This window comes from Syzygium oleosum, unplaced genomic scaffold, assembly GCF_021117445.2.
Source record: "Syzygium oleosum isolate NSW1041296 unplaced genomic scaffold, Sole_v2.1 Sole_v2.25, whole genome shotgun sequence".
NCBI lineage: Eukaryota > Viridiplantae > Streptophyta > Magnoliopsida > Myrtales > Myrtaceae > Syzygium > Syzygium oleosum.
In genome coordinates, this window is record NW_026607509.1 from 1,751,014 (window position 1) to 1,777,281 (window position 26,268).

The window sequence follows — 26,268 nt, forward strand, 5'->3', positions numbered from 1 at the left end:
AAGGGAATGATAGGTTCGGCGACTAAGGAAGAGAAACAACAAAGCTAGTTTTGGTTGTTCGAGTTGGCAACGTAGCTGTTTCATTTCATGCATTATATAGTGCCCTAAGTTTGACTGTATCCAAGGGTCAAGAGTCAAGATGAAGAAAACGAGTACGCACATTTATAGTGCGAGAAGATATAATATAGGAATAGATTGTGAACACGGGATTTTCTTCCTGAAAGAAGGAAACAAAACGAATATCTTTAAGACGACCTCCGCTTAAAAGTTGACCATCATTATGGGAATTCAAAAGAAGCCAGCAAACGTGTGACCAAACCCCCACGCTTTTGTGCTTGTAAGACAATTTGAAAGTACGTTAATTAAACCTTAAACGAACGAGTACTCATCTCTATCAGAGGCCTCCAATGAAGATTAACGACCTCATATCTGCGGCCACCCACCGTTATCGTAGCCTTGCGGTGGCGGTTGAAGGAGGAGGCGATGCACAGCATTGATAATTTTGTAAGTGATTTTTTAAACAAGTGGATGGTATTTGACTATCACTATAAATCAGTCGCAACACTTAATAAACTAATTTTGTAAATCAATCTTTGTACACTTCACATTTCTCATGTATAAAAGTGGGTTTTCAGAATAAATGAGGTATAATGATTAGCCTTAATGGCTCGCGTTATTTCTATCATCTTATTGGCTCTTGACACGCTCCATCACATTAAATTAACTACATTATCCCTTGCAGGCCCTATTCTTGATTTAAGATTATTTCTTACCACTACAAAAAAACATGATTTTTGCAACCAATTTTGCGACGAAAAATTTGGAAAAATCCGTCGCAAATCGAATTTGCGACGAATTTAGCGACGGAAAGAATTCCGTCGCAAATAGGTCGTCGCAAAATTTTGCGACGGAAAATTTCAATTTCCGTCGCAAATTTGTGACGGAATAAAATTCGTCGCAAATAATTCGTCGCAAATAATTCGTCGCAAAATTCGTCGCAAATTAGCCACGAACACTATCCATCGCAAAATTCGTCGCAAATTAGCCACGAACTTTATTCGTCGCAAAATTCGTAGCGAAATTCATCGCAAAATTCGTTGCAAATTTCGTCGCAAATTTCGTTGCAAAATTCATCGCAAATAATTCGTCGCAAAATTCGTTGCAAATTTCGTCGCAAATTTCGTTGCAAAATTCATCGCAAATAATTCGTCACAAAATTCGTCGCAAATTAGCCACGAACTTTATTCATCGCAAATTTCGTCGCAAATGTAGTCGCACATTTCGTCGCAAAATTCGTCGCAAATTTCGTCGCTTTCGTCGCAAAATTTGTCGCTAATTTGCCAAAAAAAAATTTTTGGTCAGTAATTTGCAGCGAACTTATTCGTGACAAAATTCGTCGCTAATTTGCCACCAAATTTTTTTACATTTGCCATCAACATTATTTATGAACGAATTTAGCGACGATTTTTTATTAATTCTTTAGTGACGAACTCTGCGACGATTATCGTTTAGGGACGAAATCAGTGACGAAATTTTATTTTTGCAACGAACTTTTGTAATTTGTGATCGTACGATAATATCATTTATTTTATTTTTTGATTTTAAACCTAATTAAAAGAAAAATTAATTTTTGAAATTTATATTTAACATTGATTAAGCACTTAATAACATCAAAATATTATAATAATATGAAAATGAAATACATTCATCTACATTTTCCACAAGAATGACATAAATATTTTTCTTTATAGTACACATAATGAGAGAATAAATAATCTTGCACAATAAATAATGACGACAGATTTGAATCAAAAAAGAATATCCTGCTTTTAGCGACAATCCCCATCATATAAAATACTGAACAAAACTAAAGACACGGTCCATGTGAGATGCTCACTTCCTGCTCCAGTTTTAACAAATGCCGCTTGAAATGTTGTTGCAACCTCTCATTTGCATAACTTATGCAGAATTGCTCAAAGCCGTCCTTCTACAAAACATAAATTGTCTGGAATTAGACACAAAATTAGTGACATTGTTTCCACATTAAATGTTAATATATTCAGCTTCTAAAGGATACATGATGATAGCAATCGCAATCTTAATTAAGTAAAGCAACGAAGTTAAATGAAATATAGAGGAAAAATGTTGAAGTTCACTTTCAGTGATAAATCTAATAGAAGTAAAGAAACAAAGGTGCAACGTAGGTGTTCCAAATTGGTTCACTGTCCACAACTGCACACTTCCACCACAAAAAAAAACATTTATGTAAGTGAGACGAACAAAATAAAGAATGATATTGGATGCTATTTATCTTTTAGCTACCACAAAATACTTGACAACACTGCACACTTCCACCACAAGCGGCATAATGAAGTGGAGTGCTTCCAGCACCCGCAACGTGCAAAGAACAATACACATGACTTTCCACAAATGCATGATTCTAAGCAGGTATCACTGCATTCAAATAACTAACTTTTTCAATGGCTCAAGTAGAGGGGACGTAGACAGCACGAGTAAAAGAGACGTAGAGGGGGCATAGGAATACAATCTGTTCAAAAAAGTACCAAAGAGTGAAAGTGAAGTCCAATACAAAGTCAATTAGGCAAGTAGCACCTCCACTCCCCACAGAAGACAAGGATGATTAAAAGGTAAACTCAAAACAACATTTCCTTTTGTGCTGTTTCAAGGATAAAAAGCAGTCCAAGATAGATAAGCGACAATAATGTTAATACCAAAACATCTCCTACGATGGTATTGACTAGGAGATGAATACATTGCGAAAAGAAACATTAGCATAGCTTTTTACCTGCTTTTGAACCATCGAACTGCATGATAAGAAAAGCCAACAAATCGACCAGAGATATCAGATTCGAACTGAGTAAAGCAGCTGGAGAGATCATGAAAGAAAATGAAGTTCCATTAGAGAGGCAAGTAGTAACATTATAAGAAACCCCTGGGGAATCATGTTCATCATGATAACCCATTCAAAGCAAACACCGACTTGTTGTGCGGTTTCTCTACTCCTACTTCTCTGAGTGAAGTGTTAAATAAATTACATGCACAACCAATTACTCCAGAAACTTAGCTTGTTAGAGTACAGCGCAATATTAAACTCACATCTTGAATTATTAAAGGTTGCTGCATCATGCGTACAATTGACCAAAACCTAAAATCTTTAGGATCCCATCGACCAAAATAGATCATTAATAACTCAATCTCAGGACCTTTATTTTGCTTATTCCTTCAATACCATACTGTATATGTGCAGCATGATCGAAATGACAGCCTAAAACAACCGAGTCACACCGAACAGATACACTGTCCATCATCACACCGAACAGATACATTACTATACCTATGCATAAGCACACAACGATTAATAACTAATCCCCCGTATAACCAAAAACGATCTCAGTGAATCTCTATTAGTGAACACAACTACGTCGCCATAACCTTGACCTTGTCATCCCAGAGCTGCCATGCACCATCACCATCAAAATTCTCGGGTAAACTTCGACAAGTAAGACGGTACCTGTCAAAAGAAGCATCGGCAACACAAGTCCATTCGTGATCTTCCCCATTGCCAAACCCCTCTCAGTCCGCAGCCCCTCCGGCCGAAGAAGTCACCAGAGGAGATGAACGAATCACCACCGCAATCAAATGTTGCAATCAGTGTCGGACCTGAAGGCTAATCAGAACCACCCCGTGCGAACCGAAGGTCCACGACGGACATGATTTCACGAATAACGATCAAATCGAATCAGGAGGGGGAGGGCGACGCCGAAGATGCCGACGAGGGCGAGGTTCTGGCGAGTCCACCGGAAGTTGTGCTCCGGGTTCTTGCGCGCCGTGCTCCAGTCCTCGATGAACCTGTTTTTCTGCGTTTCCATTCCTCCTTGCCCTCGACGGGGGGAGGAGCCGCCGCCCCTTGGGGCTCCGCGGCCTCTAGGGCTCCGGAGGCCACGGGCGAGGAGGAAGCGCGGGGGGAAGGGGGTACCGAAAACCCTTAGCGAGCGCGAGAGGTTTGGGGGTGTGGGGGAGAGGGAAGAAGCAGAAGCGAGAAGGAGAAGGAGAAGCGGAAGCAGATCTGATACGATCGAGAAAGAAGGAGAGAGAGAGGGAGAACAGTGAGCGAGAGAGAGAGAAATTGGGGGTGAGGGCAGGGCTTTGGGGCGCTCTTTTTTTAATTAAATTTGCGACGAACTTTATATTTCGTCGCAAAATTTAGCGACGAACCTTTTAAGTTCGTCGCTAATTTTTGCGACGGATTTTTTTTTTCGTCGCAAATTTGCAACGGATTTTTTTTCCCGTCGCAAACATTGCGACGGATTTTTTTTCCCGTCGCAAATGTTTGCGACGGATTTTTTTTCCGTTGCAAATTTTTGCAACAGATTTTTTTTTCCGTCACAGATTTTGTTTCCATCGCATTTATTTTTCCGTCGCAAATTTGCGACGGAAGTGATCTTCGTGGCACATGGTGCCCATTTTTTCAAATTCGTTGCTAATTTGCAACGGAATTAGCGACGGAAATGTTTATACCGACCAATTTTTCAAATCCGTCGCTAATTCCGTCGGAACCTTGAGTAGATATGCTTCTACACTTTTACATATAATGACACATTACTCATATTTGAAGAATTAGTAAATGTCATGATCTAATTCGTCTAAGGGCGGCAAGTCTGGTGATGTTTTTTTTTTTTTTTCATTAGAGCAGCAGAGAAATGTCAAACAACTACGGGAGGTTGTTGCAAAATGAGCCGATGTGACTAGCATTACGAACACTGTGGAGAAACATGACTGATGTGGATGTCGTTGTTACAAACAGACTCGATTGACGCTTTCTCAAATAACAATATGGCTCTGATACCAAGTCAAGAATGTGATAAAAAAAATTAAGAGCAATATATATATCATTGTCAAATGAAGAGTACACGAACCTATTTATTGGTTTTATAGGATGACTATCTAAAAGGGAAAATATCAATTACAATCAATTAAAGGAAATATAGGGAATCTTCTAAATATTTCTCTAATAGAATGCATGCCCTCTATTCACTCATCATTCGGATGTAACCCTTTAGGAGTAATTCATCTAATTGGTTAGATCAAATTGGTTAGGTCTAAATAAGAATATCTCTTTTATATGATCTTCTATAGATATCCCCATATAGATACATTGACTTTACATTTCATACATCCACCCGATTACGATCTATTTGAAAATTGCTATAATTTATTTACCCATATATTTACGCATACATAAGAGCTACGTGCGGAGGAAACCGCCATATTCAACTAAATAGATATCTGTGTTATCTATATCTAAGTCTTGAAAAAAAAATAAGATAAGATTTGCACCTATTGAATCTAAAAAAGCTTATTTGGGACGAGAACATTTTAAGAGATTATCTAATATCTTGAGTTTATAATAGATCTTCTTATCTAATTTGAATTTGTAATATCTAATCTCTCTTAGAATTGGACGTGTAGCAAATTGTCCAATCTCTTTTGAATTTGAACTTGTGACAATCATCCAATTTAGTGTGAATTTCATTTAATAATTGTTAGTTTGCATTAGATTGATTTCATTAGGCAATATTTAGTTTGTCTTGTGATGGAGTATATTCCTTATGTAGTCCTCGTCCTTATCACGAGAGATTGAGACATGGTAATCATCGTGATTAGACTTAGAAGAACTTAGGTTTAGTTTTAGAACACTACAAAAAAACAAGGTTTTAGCGACAAATTTTGTGACGAAAAATTTGGCAAAATTCGTCGCTAAACGAATTTGCGACGGAAAATAAATTCGTCGCAAATTTGCGACGGATTGGAAAATGCAATACAATTTTTGGAATCCGTCGCAAAATCAGTCGCAAATTTGAGACGAAAAATAAATCCGTCGCAAATCCGTCGCAAATTTGCGACGGAATTTGCTACGGAATATAAATCCGTCGCAAATTTGCGACGGAAAATAATTCCGTCGCAAATTTGCGACGGAAAATAATTCCGTCGCAAATTTGCGACGGAAAATAGATCTGTCGCAAATTTGCGACGGATTTTGCGATGGAAAATAGATCCGTCGCAAATTTGCGACGGATTTTACGACGGATTTATTTTCCGTCGCAAATTTGCGACGAATTTTTATTTCGTGGCAAATTCCGTCGCAAATTAGCGACGAATAATTTTCTTCGCTAATTTGCGACGGAAAAAAAATTACGTCGTAAATTTCGTCGCAAATTAGCGACGAAAAATTCCCCGTCGCAAATTTTCGTGGCAAAATCCATGTTTTTTTGTAGTGTACATTTTCTTCTTTTATTTCAATTTTGCTAGAGACAAAACTGTCCATGCTTCTCTAAAGAAGCACTTATTAACGTTAAATGTGGGGCCCACTCTTGACTTAAGACTAATGATTTCCTTCTTTTCTACATGTTTATGTCACAAAATTTAAGGCAATTTTACATAAATCATGTTTTCACCAATGTAAAATATGTCACAATATATAAATCAAATAACATAAAAAACTGCTTATGGGCTAAGTTTCTAATTAAAATGGATTCATAATTACTTTCTGAATAAACTATCATATTATATTCTCTTTTCTTAATCCCTATGGGTAAATTAAGAATAATAATATGCTATTTCATCCTGATTAATCATATTAATATAATAAAAATTAATGTGGGAAAAAAATTATTATATTAGTACGATTAATTTCAATCAATGTCCCTTTCCTATATGTGATCCAAAAGCCCTTAATATCTAATTTAAGATAATTGGAGATGTTGTGGCTAATCTCTAATTAAGAAAAATTATATATGGATCACTAGACATTTAATTTCATGCACAAAACATTCACCGAATTGCATGGATGAGCTTAATAGGAAAATCAAGGAGGCAAGGGCAAAATAGGAAAATCAAGAAGCCAAGGGAAAAATAGTAAAATCGTAGAAAGGGGTCCGACGGTCGTGCAAGCGTGTGCCGTGCACACACGCACCTCCATAGAATCACACGGATTTTGCAATTCCCGTTTCCGCTGCGCCTTTCGCCGCCTGGGTCTCCTTTGATAGCCCACCTTAGACCAAAATAAGTCATGGGTTTTGGAGACCACGCCGGTGCGACCACATAGGTCCAAATATCGGTGAAAATGGCCAAGGAATTGGCCGGAATCAAGCGAAATTCCGCCAAGCACAAACCCTAACCACCGCAACCTTCGCCGTGCTATTAGCCTCTCGCGATCACCGATATGCCGAATTGACTTCGGGCTTTTCTTGCCCATGGCGGTGTGACTGTAATGGTTTGAAGCCGGGTAGTGAATCGCCTGAATTTGGCCAATCGGCATCAATTTTTCTCTCGACCAGAAAAAAACCCTAATTTTTAATTCATTCAAAACCCCACAAAAAATCATTAAGGCAAATATATAAACAAGCTCTGATACCGACTGTTAGAAGTAATAGCGAAAGACTGGAGATTTTGATTATTGATGGATGAATAAAAATCATGCATAATCAGAATTAATTGTGGAAACGTGAAAAATTTTGTACTAACCTTTAGCTGTTGATGAAGTCGAAAAAAGATATTCAGAAACTTGAATAATCAGTGAATGGGTACTTTTAGCCAATTGGCCTCTCAATGTTGATGGTGTGCTTTCTCTATCGGATAATGATAGAGTTTGGTTTAGACCTAGTTATATCCCTATTCGCAACCCTTACAGATTACTTTTTCTATCAACATAGTTATCTTAATATTATGCGATCTCCATAGTTATCAAGTAGCTTAATGCGGACAGTAAAATGTCAAGGCAATTAATTAATATGAATAATAAAAAATTGAATGTGGGATCAGATTATCAATTTGTATGATAACACCCCGATCATAATGGATCGAGTCTAGGCAAGTGCTTCTGTTCTCTTATGGTAAGTAATTGCTTTTCTCTCTCTCTACCGACTCTCTATAGCCATCCTCTACCAATCCCTAAGTGGTGGATCTCTGTCTCTATTTCTTAACTATAGAAAAGCATTCTTTGACTTGACATCTAATATTTCGCACGTTCAGTGAAGGTTAGCAAACTAGAATAGAATAACGTTAGTGATCCAACGACCGTAGACTTATGGTTCAAACAATTGTCTTGAAATAAAAGGATGTGATATTCTTTTACCATTAGAAGTACCAGTAGTTTTGGGTAGACTCTCCTTGGATTTGTATCATATGGTAATTGACGAAGTCCAAAATTACACCCCGAAACCCCATCTCTCTCTTCCTTCCTTTTGTCTTTTCTCTTCCTCTACCCAAATAGAGTAGCCCACTAATTCAATTGCTGACGCCTATTCTGCCGCCCGTTGTGAGTATTGCCAACTGTCGCCACATAGGACGGTTGGCATATATGTCAGCGATTTCCAGTTAAAAAATTGGCCGTATGGACCATATTGACAAATCGTCAAAATGTTTGGGACTTAATTTTTACAATTGAAAGGTTTATGACTGAATTAGCACAAATACAATAGGTTTAGGACTTTTTGATACTTTCCCATTTCCAAATAAGTTGGTCGTGCTTGATTGACCACGGCCAACATTGTTAATTTCCCTTACTGGCCATATTTGGCCATATGTATATATATATATGTCTGTGAAATGTTATGGTCAAGATGATATTGTTTCCCACTGTATATAAGCTGTGTATAAAGTTAGTCACGCATGCTGGTGAACATTATGATGATAAATGTACTGTTTCAATCTTTACTAATCAAATCATCACACACGTCGGTACGCCCATATATGTCTGTGAAATGTTATGGTCAAGATGATATTGTTTCCCACTGTATATAAGCTGTGTATAAAGTTAGTCACGCATGCTGGTGAACATTATGATGATAAATGTACTGTTTCAATCTTTACTAATCAAATCATCACACACGTCGGTACGCCCATTTGCACGCGACCGTACATGATATGATGAATTTCTTGGGACGCTGCAGGTGCATAGTTTAACAAATGTATATTATGTACGAAGATTAGCTTCTCGTTACCTCCGTTGGTTTCCCAACAAATCTCAATTTTTAAATCTTCAGTTATAAACATCACTTTACGATGGATTGGATAAATGAGAAATGGAACGAAAAAACTGATGGTACGAAGGATCTCATCTCGGTGGATCACAAATGTTATGCGTGCGGTCTTCATTTGCTATTTGCTCTAGTGTGTCCCGTTTTGTTGTGCTATCGTTGCGCAATGTCTCGTCACTTACGATATGCGTTCAGGTGGGCTCCAATTGTGGTACTCTGTCATTTCTTGCACTGTTATAAATAACGGTATTGCATAACCTCATCCTATGCTGGAGAATCAATGGAAAGCTCGCTTGTTAACAGCAAAACTTTCAGTAACAAGAGAGCCCTATATTTTAACTAGCTTTCTCACAAAAACCAGAAAACAAAAACACAAGGTTTTTAAACCGTCAATAGTGGTACACAAAGAAATCATACACAACAACGAGGAGTCCATTCTTCAGGTCCGACAAGTAAGTGCTGGTCTGAGCATAACCTCGGGCCATCCGAAACACACCAGTTCCGCCGACGATAGGCATTTCCCTCACCTTCAACGACAGCACGTTCCTCCCCACAACAGTCAAACTGCTCCCGTTGTACTTCCCCTCCGTGAACACGAAGTTCTGGAATGTCGACAAGGCCACCTCGCTTTGGGATGCGAACGCCTCCATGCCCTGTACCCTACCCACGTTCTTCGAGCTCATCTCGTGGCCCGCGGTCAACGCATTGTCAAAAACGTCTACTAGACCAAATGACGTGGCGGACTGGTTGGTTGTTGATGCCTGGGCTACGATTGTGACGGTGGCGTTGCTCCCGGTGGTTTTTACCTGCACGTAGAGGTGGAAGCGAGTGAGCTTCTCGCGCTTAGAGGTTAGGAGTTCGGATTTCGTGGCGAGTACGACGGAAGAAATAAGGAATGAGAAGAGAAGGAGCTTGGTTAGGGTTAAGGCCATGGCGTGGGGATTGGGAAGGGAGCGATAGGCTAGACGTAGTGACCGAGGAAGAGAAATAACAAAACTGGTATTGGTTGCGCGAGTTCGAAATGTAGCGGTTTCATTTCATGCATTTTATAGTGCCCCAAGTGGGACTCTGTGACTCTGTCCAAGGTTGAAGAGTCAATATGTAGAAAACAAGTACGCTCGTTTATAGTGCGAGAAGATATAATATAGGAATAGGTTGTGAACACGAGATTTTCTTTTTGAAAAAAGAAACAACACGAATATCTTTAACTAAACCTTCAAACGTGCGACTGAACACCCCAAAAGACTTTGGTCGAGTTTGGTTTGGTGTGCACGGTGAGCGTACCTAATTTGTGTAAAACTAGCGAGAGGCATAGAGAGTATAGAGAGTCATCATCATTCATGAGAGTCGAGAGTATGAGAAAACTTTTTTCTTTATTAGTGGGTTCACGTTTAACTTAGGATTGAGAAACTTGAAAAAATGAGTGTGAATGAGTGATTGTAATATCATTTTTTACGATTATAGCAGACTCGTCTCGTCGATCTTCCCCCCTGAGATTGTTCACGGTTCTGTGTTCGTGTTGCAAATTGGTATAAGAGCTTAGGATTATTATTGATTGATTGTTCTTCTACGAAATTCGAGACGTGAAAATGCATGTGCGCACGAGGCAATTATAAGTAGCGGCTCTTTTGCCGGATCTAGCTCCTCTTTTCGAGAAAAATAACAAAAGAAAGAAAGTCACATGCTCCGTGTCAGTGGGAGAAAATAAAAGAGATTCTCTCTAGATTTTACAATATAAAATCGACGTCTTTTATAGCTTTAGTCATTCTACATACATTATGTCAAGTTTATATGATTGTGGTGCAGATTATGACATTATTTTAATCGTGTTCCTAGACATATGCTCTCTATTTGTTATATCTTTCCCTTTTGATTCTCTCTCCTCATTGTTATTTCCCTGCAAATGTATCTTTTAAAGGGGAAATTCTTGCCTTAGATCAATATCTAAGGACAGGTGAGCTTGAGCCATTAAATTTCATGGAACTCACATATGGAACAACTATCGAATTCATATGCAGCTCAACGTGAGGTCCACTTGATGACCCCAATCATAATGGATCAAGTCTAGGCAAGTGATTTCGTTCTCTTATGGTAAAAAAATGCGCTTCTCTCTCTCTACGAACTTTCTATAGCCTTCCTCTACCAATCCCTAATTGGTGGATCTCTCTCTCTATTTCTTAACTATAGAAAAGCTTTCTTTGACTTGACTTCTAATCTTTCGCACGCTCAGTGTAGGTTAACAAACTAGAATAGAATAACGTTAGTGATCCAACGACCGTAGACTCAATAGTTTAAGAATTCTTGTACCATTAGAAGTACCAGTAGTTATGGGTAGACTCTCCATTAGATTTGTATCATATGGTAATTGAGGAAGTCCAAAGATACACCCTGAAACCCCCATCTATCTCTTCCTTCTGTCTTTTCTCTTCCTTTACCCAAATAGAGTAGCCCACTGACCCACGTTGATGCCCATTCTGCCGCCCATCATCGCTGGGGGTCGCCACTACAACTACAATTGCCAACTCCGATGGCCGCCTCTCATGGCGCCACCATCACCAAGAAGTCTCTCTCTCTATGCACCAAAAAATGCGAACTCGCAAGTACGTTGAATTTCAATATGACAGCTTGGTCATTTTGTTTTTTTTTAATATTAACTAACTTCTTCGAATAATCTTCCACCATTTTAGGACTAACAACATTACTAAAATTGACTTAGGAAATGATGGATCAAATTGAAAGTGATCTTTTAAACAAGTGGATGGTATTGGAGAATCACTATAAATCCGTCGCATCACTTAATAAACCAAATTTGCAAATCAATCTCTGTAGGGAAAATTGTCCAAAAACCTTTTCATGTTTTACCAATTGAGTCAATTCGGCCAATTTTGGCCGGAATTGCTGACGTAGATAATTTTAATAATGTTTTAATATTTTTTCAAAATTTTATTAATATTTTTTCCTTTTTTGTTTTCTTCTCTTTTTCTTTTGTTTTTTTCCCTTTTTTCTTTTTCCTTGTTTCCTTTTTCCCTCCACCGGCAATCGCCAAGCCTCGTCGATGGCCGATGGAGGTTGTCGGCATCAGACTTGGTCGGCCCTCGCCTGGGCAACCCTCGCAAAATCGAGGGCGAGGGTTGCCCTCGCCTGGGCGAGCATGGGCCGCCCTTGCCCTCGATGAGGCCGGCAAGGGCAACCCTTGCTTGAGGGCGAGGCTTGGCGGTGGCCGACGGAGGGAAAAAGGAAAAAAGAGAAAAGAAAAAGAAAAGAAGAGAAAACGGTAAAAAAATATAAAAAGAAAGAAAAAAGAAACAATTAGTAAAAAATTCGAAATTTTTTAAATATATTATTAAAAATTGTCCACGTTAGCACCGATCGTGCCGCGTAAAATGGTCGACGTCCACGTTAGCAATTTTTGGTCAAAATTGGTTATATGGACTCAATTGGCAAAACATACAAATATTTATGACTCAATTGGCAAAATTGAAAGATTTAAGACTAAATTGGCAAAAATGCGATAAGTTTAGGACTTTTTAGACAATTTTTTTCGATCTTTGTACACTTCACATTTCTCATGCATAAAAGTGGGTTTTCAGAATTAATGAGGTACAATGATCATTAATTTGTTGTTCTTTTTATTCTATTAGTAATTTTGTATTTGGTTCCATAAACCCTTACCGGGCCTCAGACTTAAGTGTTGACCATTTGAAGTGTTGAAAATAAAAAAATAAAGTTGTGTAATAATACCTGAATAATGATAATGGAATAATGTTTTTTTGGCCAAATATTAGATAGTGTTTATTTTTGGTAGATTTTAGGCTTTTAGCAATGTGATATGCAAGATTTTATTTCCTATTTGAATACGCTTTCTATAGAATGACTTACATAGTGAATGAACTGATTTTTTTTTTTTTGACTTAATTGGATCATGAAGTTAAAGCTGTTTATGATCATCAAACATGCTTAATTTTATTAAGTTCTGAAGACATTAATTTATAGCACTTATTGGAGTTATGAAATATGACATAAGTCTATGGATGACGCGGTAGGCAAACCAATCACAAAATGCAAAAACTGTATGGGGACTTGTATCTTTTGCCGAGATCCAATGACAATCCCATAAATTCTTAGTGTGATTGACTTGGTCCAATACACTTTCACGCAATACTTGCCTCCTTGTGCCTAAAAAGTTCCCCTTCACAGGGCAGGTAACCTCTCTGGCATGCAACAAAATACGGTTATGCTTATGGTCGTGGCGTGTGAACGAGGAAAAATAGAGTATTCACCGCCAATATAAAGGAAATTCGACACAGGCAATCATATCTATTCATGATTTGAGAATTATAACTATCCACTCTCTATTTGATGGTGGACAAAGCCACATATATAAATTTTTAGGCGGCAAGAGTATGCTATAATTACTACAATACTTTTGACTTTTGAGGTGGCCATCTCAAATGCGACCCTCACGATTTGGTGGAGATTTTGTGTTAGAATATACTGTTTGGGCCTATTAGGATAGACTTTACTCTTTGCTTAATCTAAATTTTGCATGGACGAAGTTCGACTTTTCTTAACTCGAAAATCCTAAAACTTTCACAGCATATAAATATTGACACATAAATTCATGCGTAATTTTTCATAATTTTTTAAAATTTAAATAATATTTTAAATTGTGGTGGGATAATAAAATACTACCTTTTGCTTTTGCTTTAAAGTGAAAACGAATCGGCAGTTTGCAATACCTTCTCATATATCTAAACAATTGACGTAGCGTTCAGCGAATAATTCAAGCAAAACCTTGCTTAGAGAGAAAAATCTCGAAATTCAATATTGATGATAATAATGTTACGAATTCAAAACAAACCCTAAACACCTTTTTATAGGGGTTAAACCTAATTATAATAGGAAACCTAATCATAATAGGAAAGTTACCTAATCTGAATTGGAAATCTAATCATAATAGGAAAGTTAATAAGCATCAAATAGCAAAATTACAAAAACGACCCTTAAAATTAACTCATAAAAAACTACTAAAATAATAGAAAAAAACCATCTAATCGCATCACCGTTTCGCTTTCCGTTTGGACTTCTGTTTGTCCAATCAGTCCAGAAATGCACCACTAATAAATTCCGCATCATTCTCCTCCACTTGAAAAGAACTGGTCCTCGAGTTAAAATCAGGATCTGGATATAATGGCTCTGTAGACTCGTGAAACGGTGACAAATCAGCAACATTAAAAGTGTTGGATATGCCCATGCTATGTGGAAGGTCTATAACATCAGCATTATCGTTGATCTTCTTGCTGACAGCGTAAGGTCCATACTTCTTTGGCTGTAATTTACTGTAAGATCCAGCTGGTAATCGCTCTTTACGAAGAAAAACCATGACTTGATCACTTACCGCAAACACCTGCTTTCGCCTGTGCTTATCTGCTCCAGCTTTATACTTATGATTAGCTTCCTCTAGCTTCTGTTTGACTTCATGATGCACTTCTACAATCTGTTTAGCCATATGATCCGCTGCTACACTTTTATTCGCTTGCTTAGGCAACTGTACCAAATCCAGAGTATGCTGAGGCGCCTTTGTATAAACAACAGATAAAGGCGACCTACCAATAGAACTATGAACTGTATTATTATAAGCAAACTCTGCTTGTGATAAAGCAACATCCCATTGCTTCGGCTTATCTCCACAAATGCTTCGAATCAAGTTTCTCAGAGTTCTATTAACCACCTTTGTTGCCCATCAGTCTGCGGGTGAGCAGTGCTACTGAAATTCAAAGATGAATCAAACATCTTCCATAAAGTCCGCCAAAAATGCCCTAGAAATTTACTATCCCTATCTAAGGTAATAGATTTGGGCACACCATGCAAACGAACCACTTCCTTAAAGAATAATCTGGCCACACTTACTGCATCAAAAGTTTTCCTACAAGGAATGAAGTGCGCCATCTTGGAAAATCTGTCAACCACAACGAAAACAGAATCCACACCTCTTTGTGTCCGTGGTAAACCAAGCACAAAATCCATGGACAGATCTTCCCATATATTGTCAGGAACAGGTAATGGCATATATAAACCTGTATTATTAGATTTCCCCTTAGCAGTCTGGCAAACATAATACTTTTGTACGTACCTGCTGGCATCTCTACGCAATTGGGGCCAGTAAAATCGCTCCCGAACTGCAACAATAGTTTTATCACGACCTAGATGTGCAGCTAATCCACCAAAATGTAAATCGCGAATTACCTTCTCTTGTAATGATGTCCGAGGAAGGCAAAGCTGATTGCCACGCATCAGATAACCATCCTACACATAAAATTCTTGTACAAGTTGACCAGTAGCATATGACTCCCAAATTTTTCCAAAGTCATCATCATCTGCATAACAGTCTTTCAGCTGCTTGAACCCTAGAATTTCCTGGCTCAACGTAATCAACAAGCCAGCTCTCCTACTCAATGCATCTGCAACGACATTATGCACATCTGACTTGTGCTGTAATTTGAAAGGAAATTTTTGCAAAAATTGACACCATCGCGCATGCATATCTTTGCTAATCCTCTTATGACTATTTAGATACTTCAAAGCTTCATGATCAGAATAAATGACGAATTTTTTCCCAATTAAATAATGCTCCCAGGTCTTCAATGCCCTTACGACAGAATAAAATTCTTTGTCATAAGTGCTCCACTTCTGTCTCGCCTAAAAATTAGTCTGTGGTCTTGAGATAAAACAGCTCCTATACCAACTCCACTAGCATCACAGTCCACTTCAAAAAGTTTATCAAAATCAGGTAAGGCAAGAACATGTGCAGTACATAACTTTCCTTCAGAATAGCAAAACTATTCTCTGCTTCCTCTCCCCATGGAAATTTGCCTTTTCTTCATACATTCAGTAATCGGGGCTGCGATAGTACTAAAATTCTTCATAAATCGCCGATAAAAAGTAGCCAACCCATGAAAACTCTTAACGTCAGAAACTGTTTTAGGACTTCCAAACTTGCAATTTATTTAATGCTTTCTGGGTGTTAAATTGGTGGTTTGCGCACTCGCATGAACACCTCACATGTTAGTAACTAAGTTGAAATGGATCCAAACTGCCTGCCAAAACATTTTTGAAAAGAAAAGGTACCGAAAGGGCGTTAGACTAGATCTAGCGTAACCAAGTCCCCGAGCTTAGGATCTCTGGTTCGTAGGAATAAAACATATCTCCCTATGTTTTATTTAGGTTTCTAATCGACCTACCATAAATAGATTAGTGGCGACTCCAAGTATAAAAACTTTTGCATGTTAAAAACTTAGACCCTAAGTTGCGAATTGGTAGGGCTTGGGAGGGCCCGAGTTAGGTTTAGTCCTAACAATCCATTAGCCTGAGAGAAATTTTAGGTCGCGACAGCTTGGCGACTCCACTGGGGACTTGAGTTAAAACTCTTAGTGGACTTAGGCCAGTTTTTCTTTTCAAAAAATATTTTTGTTTGGCAGCGAGGATCCCAGGTACGTCCCTAACATTTTAGGTGTTAAATGTTTTTGCAGAATGGGAGGTATAAGGGGAGGAGTGATTGTTAACCCTTGTTTTGCAGGGAGGTGTTTGGATGTATGGTTTATTTTATGCACGAAGCGCTGTATGACATAACATGTTGTGCATGCCTTGCATTTACACTACACCGCACACACTACCCGCTGCCGGACCTGGGCGGCACAGGTTTAGGATGGTATTGAGACAGCGGACACCCCGACCACACCCGCGTGGTACAGGTCGCCCTCCTTGGTCCCGAAAGTTCTTTCACGGTGTCATTGAGTTCCCACCACGGTTGCACCCTTTGCAACCCGGGTCGGCTCCTTGACTAAGCCGGAGTAAGGGGAACCCCGGCCTAACCACAACCATGACTGGTTTAGCCCGGTAATCCTCGCGTCTCCATTTTGCAAGCTAGAGTCTAGATAGAAATCGAACCTCACATTTCATGCGCATGTCTATGTGGTTGCCATGGTCCTACCAGGTGAAGTAAGTCTTCTGAACCTTTATCTTGCAGTTTACTTATTTTCTCGTATTTTTTTGGGTGGTCCATGACAGGTCTAGGTAGGTTTTAATTTGAAAGCCATAATCATTGAGTCCTTTGAGAAGAAAAAAGAAAGAAAGAAAGAAAGCCTTTTTTTTTTTAGAGAATTTATTTCCTTGGTGTGTCATAGGTAATTATTTTCACAAGAGGTTGTTATCGTTTTTATAACAAAAATGGCGAAAAAAAAACTTCAGAGAATTTGTTTTCAGTTCATAGTTTCTAGGGAGTCTTAATTTTTGGTTTTCCTAATTTTATGATTGGGGATTTCGATGCGTCTATTTCCTAGGTTGTGTCTAGAGTGTTATTTATATTTCTTTGCTTAGAGCACTTTTCCATAAAGTCTCGTTCATATACGAGTATTTTTATGAATAAACGAAGAATGAAAAAGACTAGAAAGCGTGTCATGGACCAACCTTGTCTTGACCATGTGCTTTTTTGGTTCATTTCTCTTAAATTACGTGACTACGGATCATCCACAGTTATCGATCCGTCGCTCGAGCCTCGCCAAGGGGCAACCTCGCCGAGTTCCTTCATTGTTGCTCCTCCGCCACCGTGAGCTCACCGCCCGGCACAAACCGCAGCTCCGTCCACCACTTGCTGTTCTCGCGGCGACTGCGGCTTCTCTACATAAACGCCGTCCGTGTCTTTGTTTCCCGGAGCCTCATACGTCTGCTAGCCGCCAAGCCGAGACGCCCCTAGCTGTGAGCCACCACCGCGAGGAAGTTGATACTCGAGCTAAGTGATCATGGATCGTCGAACACCGGCCGTTCCCGCCTGGCCACGAGAGAAAACAAGTAATCAGAGTGAAGTGCTGAACCGCCTTGCTAATATCGAGAAGGACCTTAAGCAGGCCTTTGTCATCCTCCAACAACTCACGAGGCAAACTGCGCATCTGTCGGACTGCTTGAAACAACTCACCATGACCCGTCCCTTTCCTCAAGGGCCAAGGGTGATGATTCAAACGAAGCCCTTCAGCACCGACCCAAATGACAAAGCAGTCGTACCTGACAATACTATTGAGTCCCCTGATCCTAGGGAGTTGAGCACCCTGCGTCCAAAGTTCGTAAAGCACCAACAAGGTAATCGGGATCTACTCGTTCCAACATCGTGCCCCCAGCAAAGCAAAGCACGACTACTCCCTGGATGTCAAGATAGCCCACCGAGACACCCGTTCTCTAATCGACGACAAGGCTCTAGAAGACAATTCACTCCTCTCCCCGGGTCTCTATCCCTAGTATTGACGATCCTCCGGGAAAAGGGCTTGCTTTCCACTGAGCCGAAGCGGCCTAATCCTGAGCGGTTCTCCAACTACGACCCATCCAAAAAGTGTGACTATCACTTGGGAGAAGTCGGTCACTCCACTGATGACTGCTATGTTCTAAAGCACAAGGTTCAAGACCTCTTAGATACTGGGGCATTCACATTCCGTGCTTCGTGGCTTTGCTAAGGCCGAGACGATCTTCTCATAGTTCCAAACATCCGGACCACATTTCCGGGCCCTGCAAGAATGATGCATGAAGAAAAAGAGGTGATCGACACTTTGGGGCAACCGAGCGGCAAGTTCGATTATTATGTGAAATACTCGGCGCCCCCAAGCTTCTATGTTGACCCACGTGATATTATCCCCGATGGATGGGGAGGTATGGATGATCCAACACCTCTAGTGACTAAAGATCCTTATGATGCAATGGAGGGAATCACTGCCCTGTTCGATGATTTCTTTATTGGAGCTATCGAAGAAGGACCGTTAGAGGGAATGGGCACAGGCCCATAAGAGGGCAATCTTATGATGCGTGAAGGTATGGGAACGGTCCAATCTGATGAATTATGTGCCACTAAATCTGATCTCGATGATACTGATGAACTCGAAGATTCCTCGGACCTTCAGCGCGATCTAGAGCGTTATGAAAGGTCTAAAGTCCTGACGGTAGACCATACTATCACCATCAACCTGAGTGATTCCGGAGAACCCAAAGAGGTGAAGATAGGGGCAACCCTTCCCGAAGGTGAAGCAAAACGCCTGGTCCAACTGCTGAAAGATTACCAGGATATCTTTGCATGGTCGTATGCCGATATGCCGGGTTTAGACCCTTCTATCGTGGAGCATAGTCTACCTACTAATCCGGACATACTACCCAAGAAACAGAGGTTGCGGAGAACCAAGCCTGAACTTTCAAAGAAGATAGAGGAGGAGGTCATGAAGCTCTTGAAAGTGGGATTCATCGAAGTCACTCAATACCCCAGCTGGGTGGCCAACATCGTGCCAGTCATGAAAAAGGATGGCCGAGTGCGGGTTTGCATCGATTACCGCGACCTAAGCAAGGCCAGCCCTAAAGACGATTTCCCTTTGCCACACATAGACGTCTTGGTGGACAGTACTGCTGGGTTCGAGCTGTTTTCCTTCATGGATGGTTTCTCGGGTTATAATCAGATAAAAATGAAGGACGATGATAAGGAGAAAACAGCGTTCATCACTCCATGGGGGACATTCCACTATAAGGTCATGCCCTTCGGCCTTAAAAATGCCGGGGCAACATATCAACGGGCAATGGTGACGCTTTTCCATGATATGATGCATAAGGAAATCGAGGTCTATGTCGATGACATGATCGCCAAGTCTCAATCTGGGAAGAGTCACGTCGATACCTTGAAGAAATTATTCGAGAGACTTCGTGAGTTTAAGCTTCGTCTCAACCCAACGAAGTGCATGTTTGGAGCAACCTCGGGCAAATTACTCGGGTTCATAGTAAGCAGTAAGGGCATTGAAGTTGACCCCTCCAAAGTGAAGGCTATATGTGAGTTACAACCTCCATCGACCATGAAAGAAGTGCGAAGCCTCCTGGGTAGATTGAACTACATAGCCCGTTTTATTTCTCAGCTCTCCGAAACTGCTAAGCCATTCTTCAAACTTCTAAGGAAGAATGCTCAAGTGGAATGGGACGATGATTGTCGGGAAGCGTTTAACGAACTAAAGCAGTACCTGATGAAACCACCAGTGCTAGTCCCACCAATGTCGGGCCAACCTTTGATCCTTAACCTCACGATTCATAGCGAGTCTCTAGGTGCGATGCTAGCCCAGAAAAATCCTGAAGATGGAAAAGAGCGAGCCATTTATTACCTAAGTAAGAAGTTCACCGTTTCGGAGTTGAATTATCCTGAAGCCGAGAAGACTTACGTTGTACTAGTATGGGTGCTCTATAGGCTGCGACAATATACACTGCATCATCAGACTTTGCTTGTGACTGAGAATGATCCCATCAAGTATTTACTTGATCAACCGGCTTTGGTAGGGAAGTTAGCCAAATGGCAGATTTTAATTTCAGAGTTTGATGTCCAGACGATGCCACAGAAGTCAGTTAAAGGCCGAGTAATTGCTGATGTGTTAGCTGAAAATCCTGGAATCCCTGATGATGATAGATATTCTCCAGAAGATCGCATTTTGGTAATAAAGGAAGACACATGGACCATGTTTTTCGATGGAGCTGTAAACTTGGCTGGTTCCGGCACTGGGGCAGTTTTAATATCCCCAGATGGGCAGCATTATCCAGTAGCAGCAAAGTTGGTGTTCCCCTGTACCAACAACATAGCCGAGTACGAAGCCTGCATCCTCGGACTCCAAGCCGCAGTAGAAATGGGGATAACCAAGTTGAAAGTGTTTGGTGATTCCGCTCTGATTATTCTCCAAACTGTAAGAGAGTGGAAGACGAGAGACACCAAACTAGTGCTGTACCATGAATACCTCGAAGAAATCATGGAGGAATTCGAGGATATCTCCTTTGAGTACTTATCAAGATCCCATAATCAGTTTGCTGATGCGCTAGCTACATTATCATCCATGCTGCAAGTGACTGGTGGAATAGAGGTAGAACCCCTGAAAATTGAAGTCCTGACAAAACCAGCCTACTGTATGGTTGTAACTGGAGAACCTGACGAGAAGCCATGGTATTATGATATCATGAGTTACATCCAGAAACAAAAATTTCCTGAGGGAAGCACCCCGGCTGACAGGAAGTACATAATGAAAATGGCTTCAAAATTCTTTGTCAGTGGTGAAAAGCTGTACAAAAGATCCTATGATTCGATCCTACCGAGGTGTGTAGATCTTTGCTTGAAGCTACCGAATCATGCAAGAAGTACACGAGAGAATATGTGGTCCACACATGAATGGTCACATGTTAGCAAAGAAGATCATGAGGTTGTGTTATTATTGGCTTAGCCTTGAAAGTGATTGCATCCAGCATGTTCGAAGATGTCATCGCTGTCAGGTTCACGGGGATAAAATAAATGTTCCTCCGACGGAATTACATCAGTTGTCTGAGCCATGGCCTTTTTCAATGTGGGGTATTGATGTAATTGGCCCAATTAATCCCAAGGCATCGAACGGACACCGGTTTATCTTGGTCGCGATTGATTATTTCTCCAAGTGGATTGAGGCGGCATCTTATGCGAACGTCACTGTAAAGAATGTTGTAAGATTCATTAGGCGAGACATAATCGCTCGTTATGGTGCCCCTGAAGCTATTGTCACCGATAATGGGACAAATTTAAACAACAAGTTCATAGATCAGTTGTTCAATGAGTTCAAGATCCAGCACTTGAATTCATCTCCCTATCGTCCTGAGATGAATGGAGCAAGTTGAAGCCGCTAACAAGAACATCAAGAAGATCCTGGCCAAAACGGCTGAAAACTATCGTGGCTGCATGAAAGGTTGCCATTTACTAATGGTGTATCGGACTTCCATCCGAACCTCGTTGGGCGACACCTTTTTCCTTAGTGTATGGCATGGAAGCGATCCTGCCCGTCGAAGTAGAGATCCCTTCCCTGCGAGTCTTGTCTCAGGTGGAGTTATCCGAGGCGGAATGGATGCAACAAAGGCATGAGCAATTGAACCTAATAGATGAGAAGCGTTTGAAAGCCATTTGCCACGGTCAAACCTATCAGCAGAGGATAGCTAGATCCTTCAACCAAAAGGTGCGTCCAAGACACTTCGAGGTAAATGACCTAGTCCTAAGGAAGGTACTGCCAGTCTTTCCTGTTCCTGGAGGTAAATTTGCCCCAAACTACATTGGTCCATATGTGGTTAAAAAGGTGCTTCCCGGAGGTGCCCTGATTCTCGCAGAAATGGATGGTCGTGAGTTCTCCAATCCTGTTAATTCTGATGCTGTAAAGATGTATTATCCTTGATAAAACCTGACATTCTGCAGCAAAAGTTTCCAGTGTTTGGCTTTATACCTTTGAATTGCAAACATTTCACTGATGAATAAATGGTTTCAACCAATTTCAAGTTAAGATGTTTACATTGGCTTTAATTTCTGCATGGTTATTTTGTCGATCAGTATCATTGACTTCAAAGGAGAAGTCTATTTAGACAATCTGATAACTCATGTGGAATGACTTGAATGTGTCGAATGAGGTACATCGGGATGATGGAAGGCAAGCCCTATCCTATACATAGTCCCATGCACTAATCCCCAGTGAGTTGAGCGGAAAAATTTCATGTCTGTAAGGTAAAGGGTTATCTCGCAAAAGGTACGGCAACCGAAATGACGAGAGGCGATTCATTTCTCTATCCCAAACACTACAGGTTACCCATTGTTTTGCCACTTTGAGCCTAAACACTTGGAGAAATTCTTTCAAATTACCCCTGTCAAGAACCACCCTACATCGGGGCAAACTGGAGGTAAGTCAGCATTATAAGGTGAAAAATGAGTAGAAATTTTCTTTCTCTCACTTGCATCAATCTTCGAGTGTTGCTTTTTTCAGATGAATTCACACGAAATTCAAGTGCCTTAGGATGACGAAGAGCATTTCTTTCTCTATCCTATACACACTTTATCCTTTGCTAAGCCCAATTGAGCCTGCAAATTCGTTTCTTAAGCCCAATTGGTGATCATCCCCCACACTGGGGCAGGGTAAAAGCCATCATTGTCCACGCAGCATATCCGGAACGCCGATAGAAGACGAAGACCCTGAAAGTCCAAATGTTAATCATTCGGTCAAAACAAGCCAAAGGGTGGCTGGCCAATATATGCATCGTAGACAGTGTGTGTCAAAAGTCAAAAATGAAAAAAAAAAAAAAAAAAGAAAAACTAGCGGGCATGAAAAAGCAGTGTGCCTGGTAAAAGCAAGGCCAATGCCCGTGAAAAAAAAATGAAGAAAAAGAAGAGAACTTCGGAGTAGAAAATGTTAAGATGTGTCAAGGTTATCCACAGTCTTAAAAAGTTAAGTGATTAGCTCTCGAGGCCAATGGAGCATCTACCGAGGATACAGTCCCTGGTGAAGAAGAAGACCGGTGACAATGCCAAGATGATCACCAACTTATTCACCCCAATTATACACATTTTGAGCCTAATGATCTATTCATTTCTCAACCCATGAGCCTAGCCTACGTTACGTCCCTTGTAAAGTCTCTTCAGATTAGGGCACTTGAACTAACGAAGGATTCAGATGTTTATAAGCTTAGCTCGAAGAAGTGCGAGCAAGTCCATTTCTATCTCGTTTTGCAGGGTTCTTGACTTGTAAACCCGGAGACGATTGTGGAGTATTTTCTTTCAATAGCCTTGACTCAAAGAGTCCCCTTTTGCTAAGCCATTGACCAAGCCCATGTTACGGTCCTGACAAAGACCTCTCAGATTGGTAAGGTCGTACCGCTTGTGAGAATACTCGTACCCTTGTCCACATGATGAAGGTGAGATGGAGTAATTCTCATAAATCAGCCTTTTTCAATGAGAATGAGAGAAAGCCCTTTTAGATCGGAAGTCCCTCATTCGGCATTTTCAAGACACCCACTTGTAAGTTCGGATTGTCTTGTCATGATTGTTCCCCAGCGGAGTTTGTAATACCGATTTGACAAAACCATCGTGCATGAAAATCAGTTGAAAATCATAGTGCATGTGTATATGTGTTCTTGACAGTGTGCGAATGCATATTACATGTTACTTAAAATCGTGTCTAACAGGAGACACACCTTCAGAGTTGGAGATATCGCCAGGTAAGTATATCTCTATCCCTAGGATGTCTATGACTATCTAGGTGTCCCTAACCTGTTCGAGCAATCGTCAGGACCCACATTTGATCATTTTTGCGATCTCTAGATGCCTTTGATGATGTTTAGGTGTCTATTGATCAAACCTTTTCAGGTACCTCTGATGATATCCAGGTACTTTGTCAAGGAACCCTTGAACACTTGGGCTAGCCCCTTTGTTCACCAAATCACAGATTTTCATACAATCTCGAGAAGATTCCCCCGTTACTCACCTATGAGCAGGTATAGGTAAGGCGGCCAAATCTTTGCATATGAGCAGGTATATGTAAAAATCGGAATTCTCCCCAAATCTCAGGTATTCCCCCTCTACTCGCCTATGAGCAGGTATAGGTGAAGTGGCCAAATCCTTGCATATGAGCAGGTATATGTAAAGGTCGGAATATTCTTTCAACCCCAGGTGTTCCCCCGCTACTCGCTTATGAGCAGGTATAAGTGAGGCGGCCAAATCTTTGCATATGAGCAGGTATATGTAAAGGTCGGAATATCCTCTTGACTTCAAAAGTTCTCCCCGCAATTCACTTATGAGCAGGTATAAGTGAAGCGGCCAAATCTTTGCAAACACCTATGGAGATGTATAGGTAGTTGGTAAAGATCGGAACTGTTCTCACGAATCCAGATAATGATTGGATACGTCGAGCTTTCTTCGTGTGTTTTGACTTAACTGCAGATCACCGAAGTTCATCAACGTATATCAGGCAATACCTATGGAAATGAGCCCAGACATTTGCCAAACAACATACAAAGTCCGAGTCGTGCCTCGAATTGCGCTATCTCACTCCTGTCAGGTAAGTAATTCCAGGTATGTTTTCCACTCATGTTAGCATACATCATTTCTTAATGCATTTTAAAATGGGACTCATAATCCCGACAAAAACAACATTCATTGCATTTGCATGGTTGAAATTTAGGTATCATTTAGTCTTTGAATGCAACCTCTACGAGCTCACCTTCAAAGAGGGGCAGCTGTTGACACCTAAATTTTGGCGTATCATTTAGTGTAATTTGCATAGAAAATTAGGGATTAAATTTTTAACCCCTAAACAAAAATATTTAAATTGCATAAACATATAGTTTAGGTCCATTTAATTTAATTGCATTTTTTGCATCAGATTGGCAGTGGCGAATGAGCTTAAAATTTCATCGAACGAGACTCGGCTCGCTTGGAATACAAGGGCCGGGAATTACAAGTCAAACGGGCTCGGTTGTTTTAATTTGAGTTTAATTCAGCCCATTATGCTTAATTAAATAAAAGCCCAAGTTAAATCAGCCCATTTAAATTAAATTAAACCTAAGCCCAAGCCTAAACCCATTAGGACTATAGAGCCCATCTAATTGACCTAGGTTAGCATTATATAAACATGTTTAGGTCAGATTTTTAGGGAGAAGAGAGGGGAGCGTCCACCCAAAAGGTTCTCGGAGGGACTTCTGCACATGAAAGGAAAAAAAAAACGTGAAGAAGGAGACTTGCACTTGGAGAATTGAACATCCCATCGCAGCAAAGTCTTCAAAGTCAAATTCTCTCTGCTCCCTGCAACGTGCCCAACATCCCACGAGTGTTTCTGAAGCTCCTTGTTGACCTGGCTGCCCTCTACTTTGCACCACATCAATCCCGTGCTATTCCTGTCGTCGCTTTGCTCCACTTGGCTGGTCACAACATTCTCGGGTTGCAGCGAACGAAGGAGTTGCAAATTCTCATCTATCACACTTTCGTTTTTATCTTTCGCAGGTTCTTTAGTGATCGGCTCGGCATGCCAAGTGGTCTTACTCAAGCGGCAAATTGAGTTGCTCTCTAGATTTCCCTACGACATAACTACTGTTCGCTGGTTCTTCATCAATTCGAGCCCACCGTGAAGCAGCTCCCATCAGTCGGGTTGAGAGCTCCACACCGCAAGTCTACACCGAGAAGCCACTATCGTGAGTACCTAAACCGCGGTAGCCGCGAGCTAGTCCTTGACCGAGAGCCACGCCATTGTAAAGCCCACCGCGCGCTCCACCGCGCCCGTCGCCGGACGCCACCGTGAGCCGCCGCGCCGACGCCGCGTCGCCCGTCGTCCGAGTCCGATCCCGATCCGCAAACTCGATCCCGAGTCGATTTGAATTTGGGAATTAT

General features: G+C 40.7%; 2 protein-coding genes across 2 annotated transcripts; one reads left to right on the plus strand and one right to left on the minus strand.

Annotated features, from left to right (window-relative positions):
• Positions 1-9,399: 9,399 nt before the first annotated feature.
• On the minus strand, positions 9,400-10,049 carry LOC115674894 (dirigent protein 22-like). The gene has a single exon (XM_030597417.2). It carries the CDS (start codon positions 9,989-9,991, stop codon positions 9,449-9,451), a length of 543 nt encoding a protein of 180 aa, XP_030453277.1. The 5' UTR covers positions 9,992-10,049; the 3' UTR covers positions 9,400-9,448.
• An 8,864-nt stretch (positions 10,050-18,913) lies between these two features.
• On the plus strand, positions 18,914-25,939 carry LOC115674822 (uncharacterized). The gene is made up of 3 exons (XM_030597334.2): positions 18,914-19,523; positions 20,700-21,204; positions 25,885-25,939. Exons 1-3 carry the CDS (start codon positions 18,914-18,916, stop codon positions 25,937-25,939), a joined length of 1,170 nt encoding a protein of 389 aa, XP_030453194.2.
• The last annotated feature ends 329 nt before the right edge of the window (positions 25,940-26,268 follow it).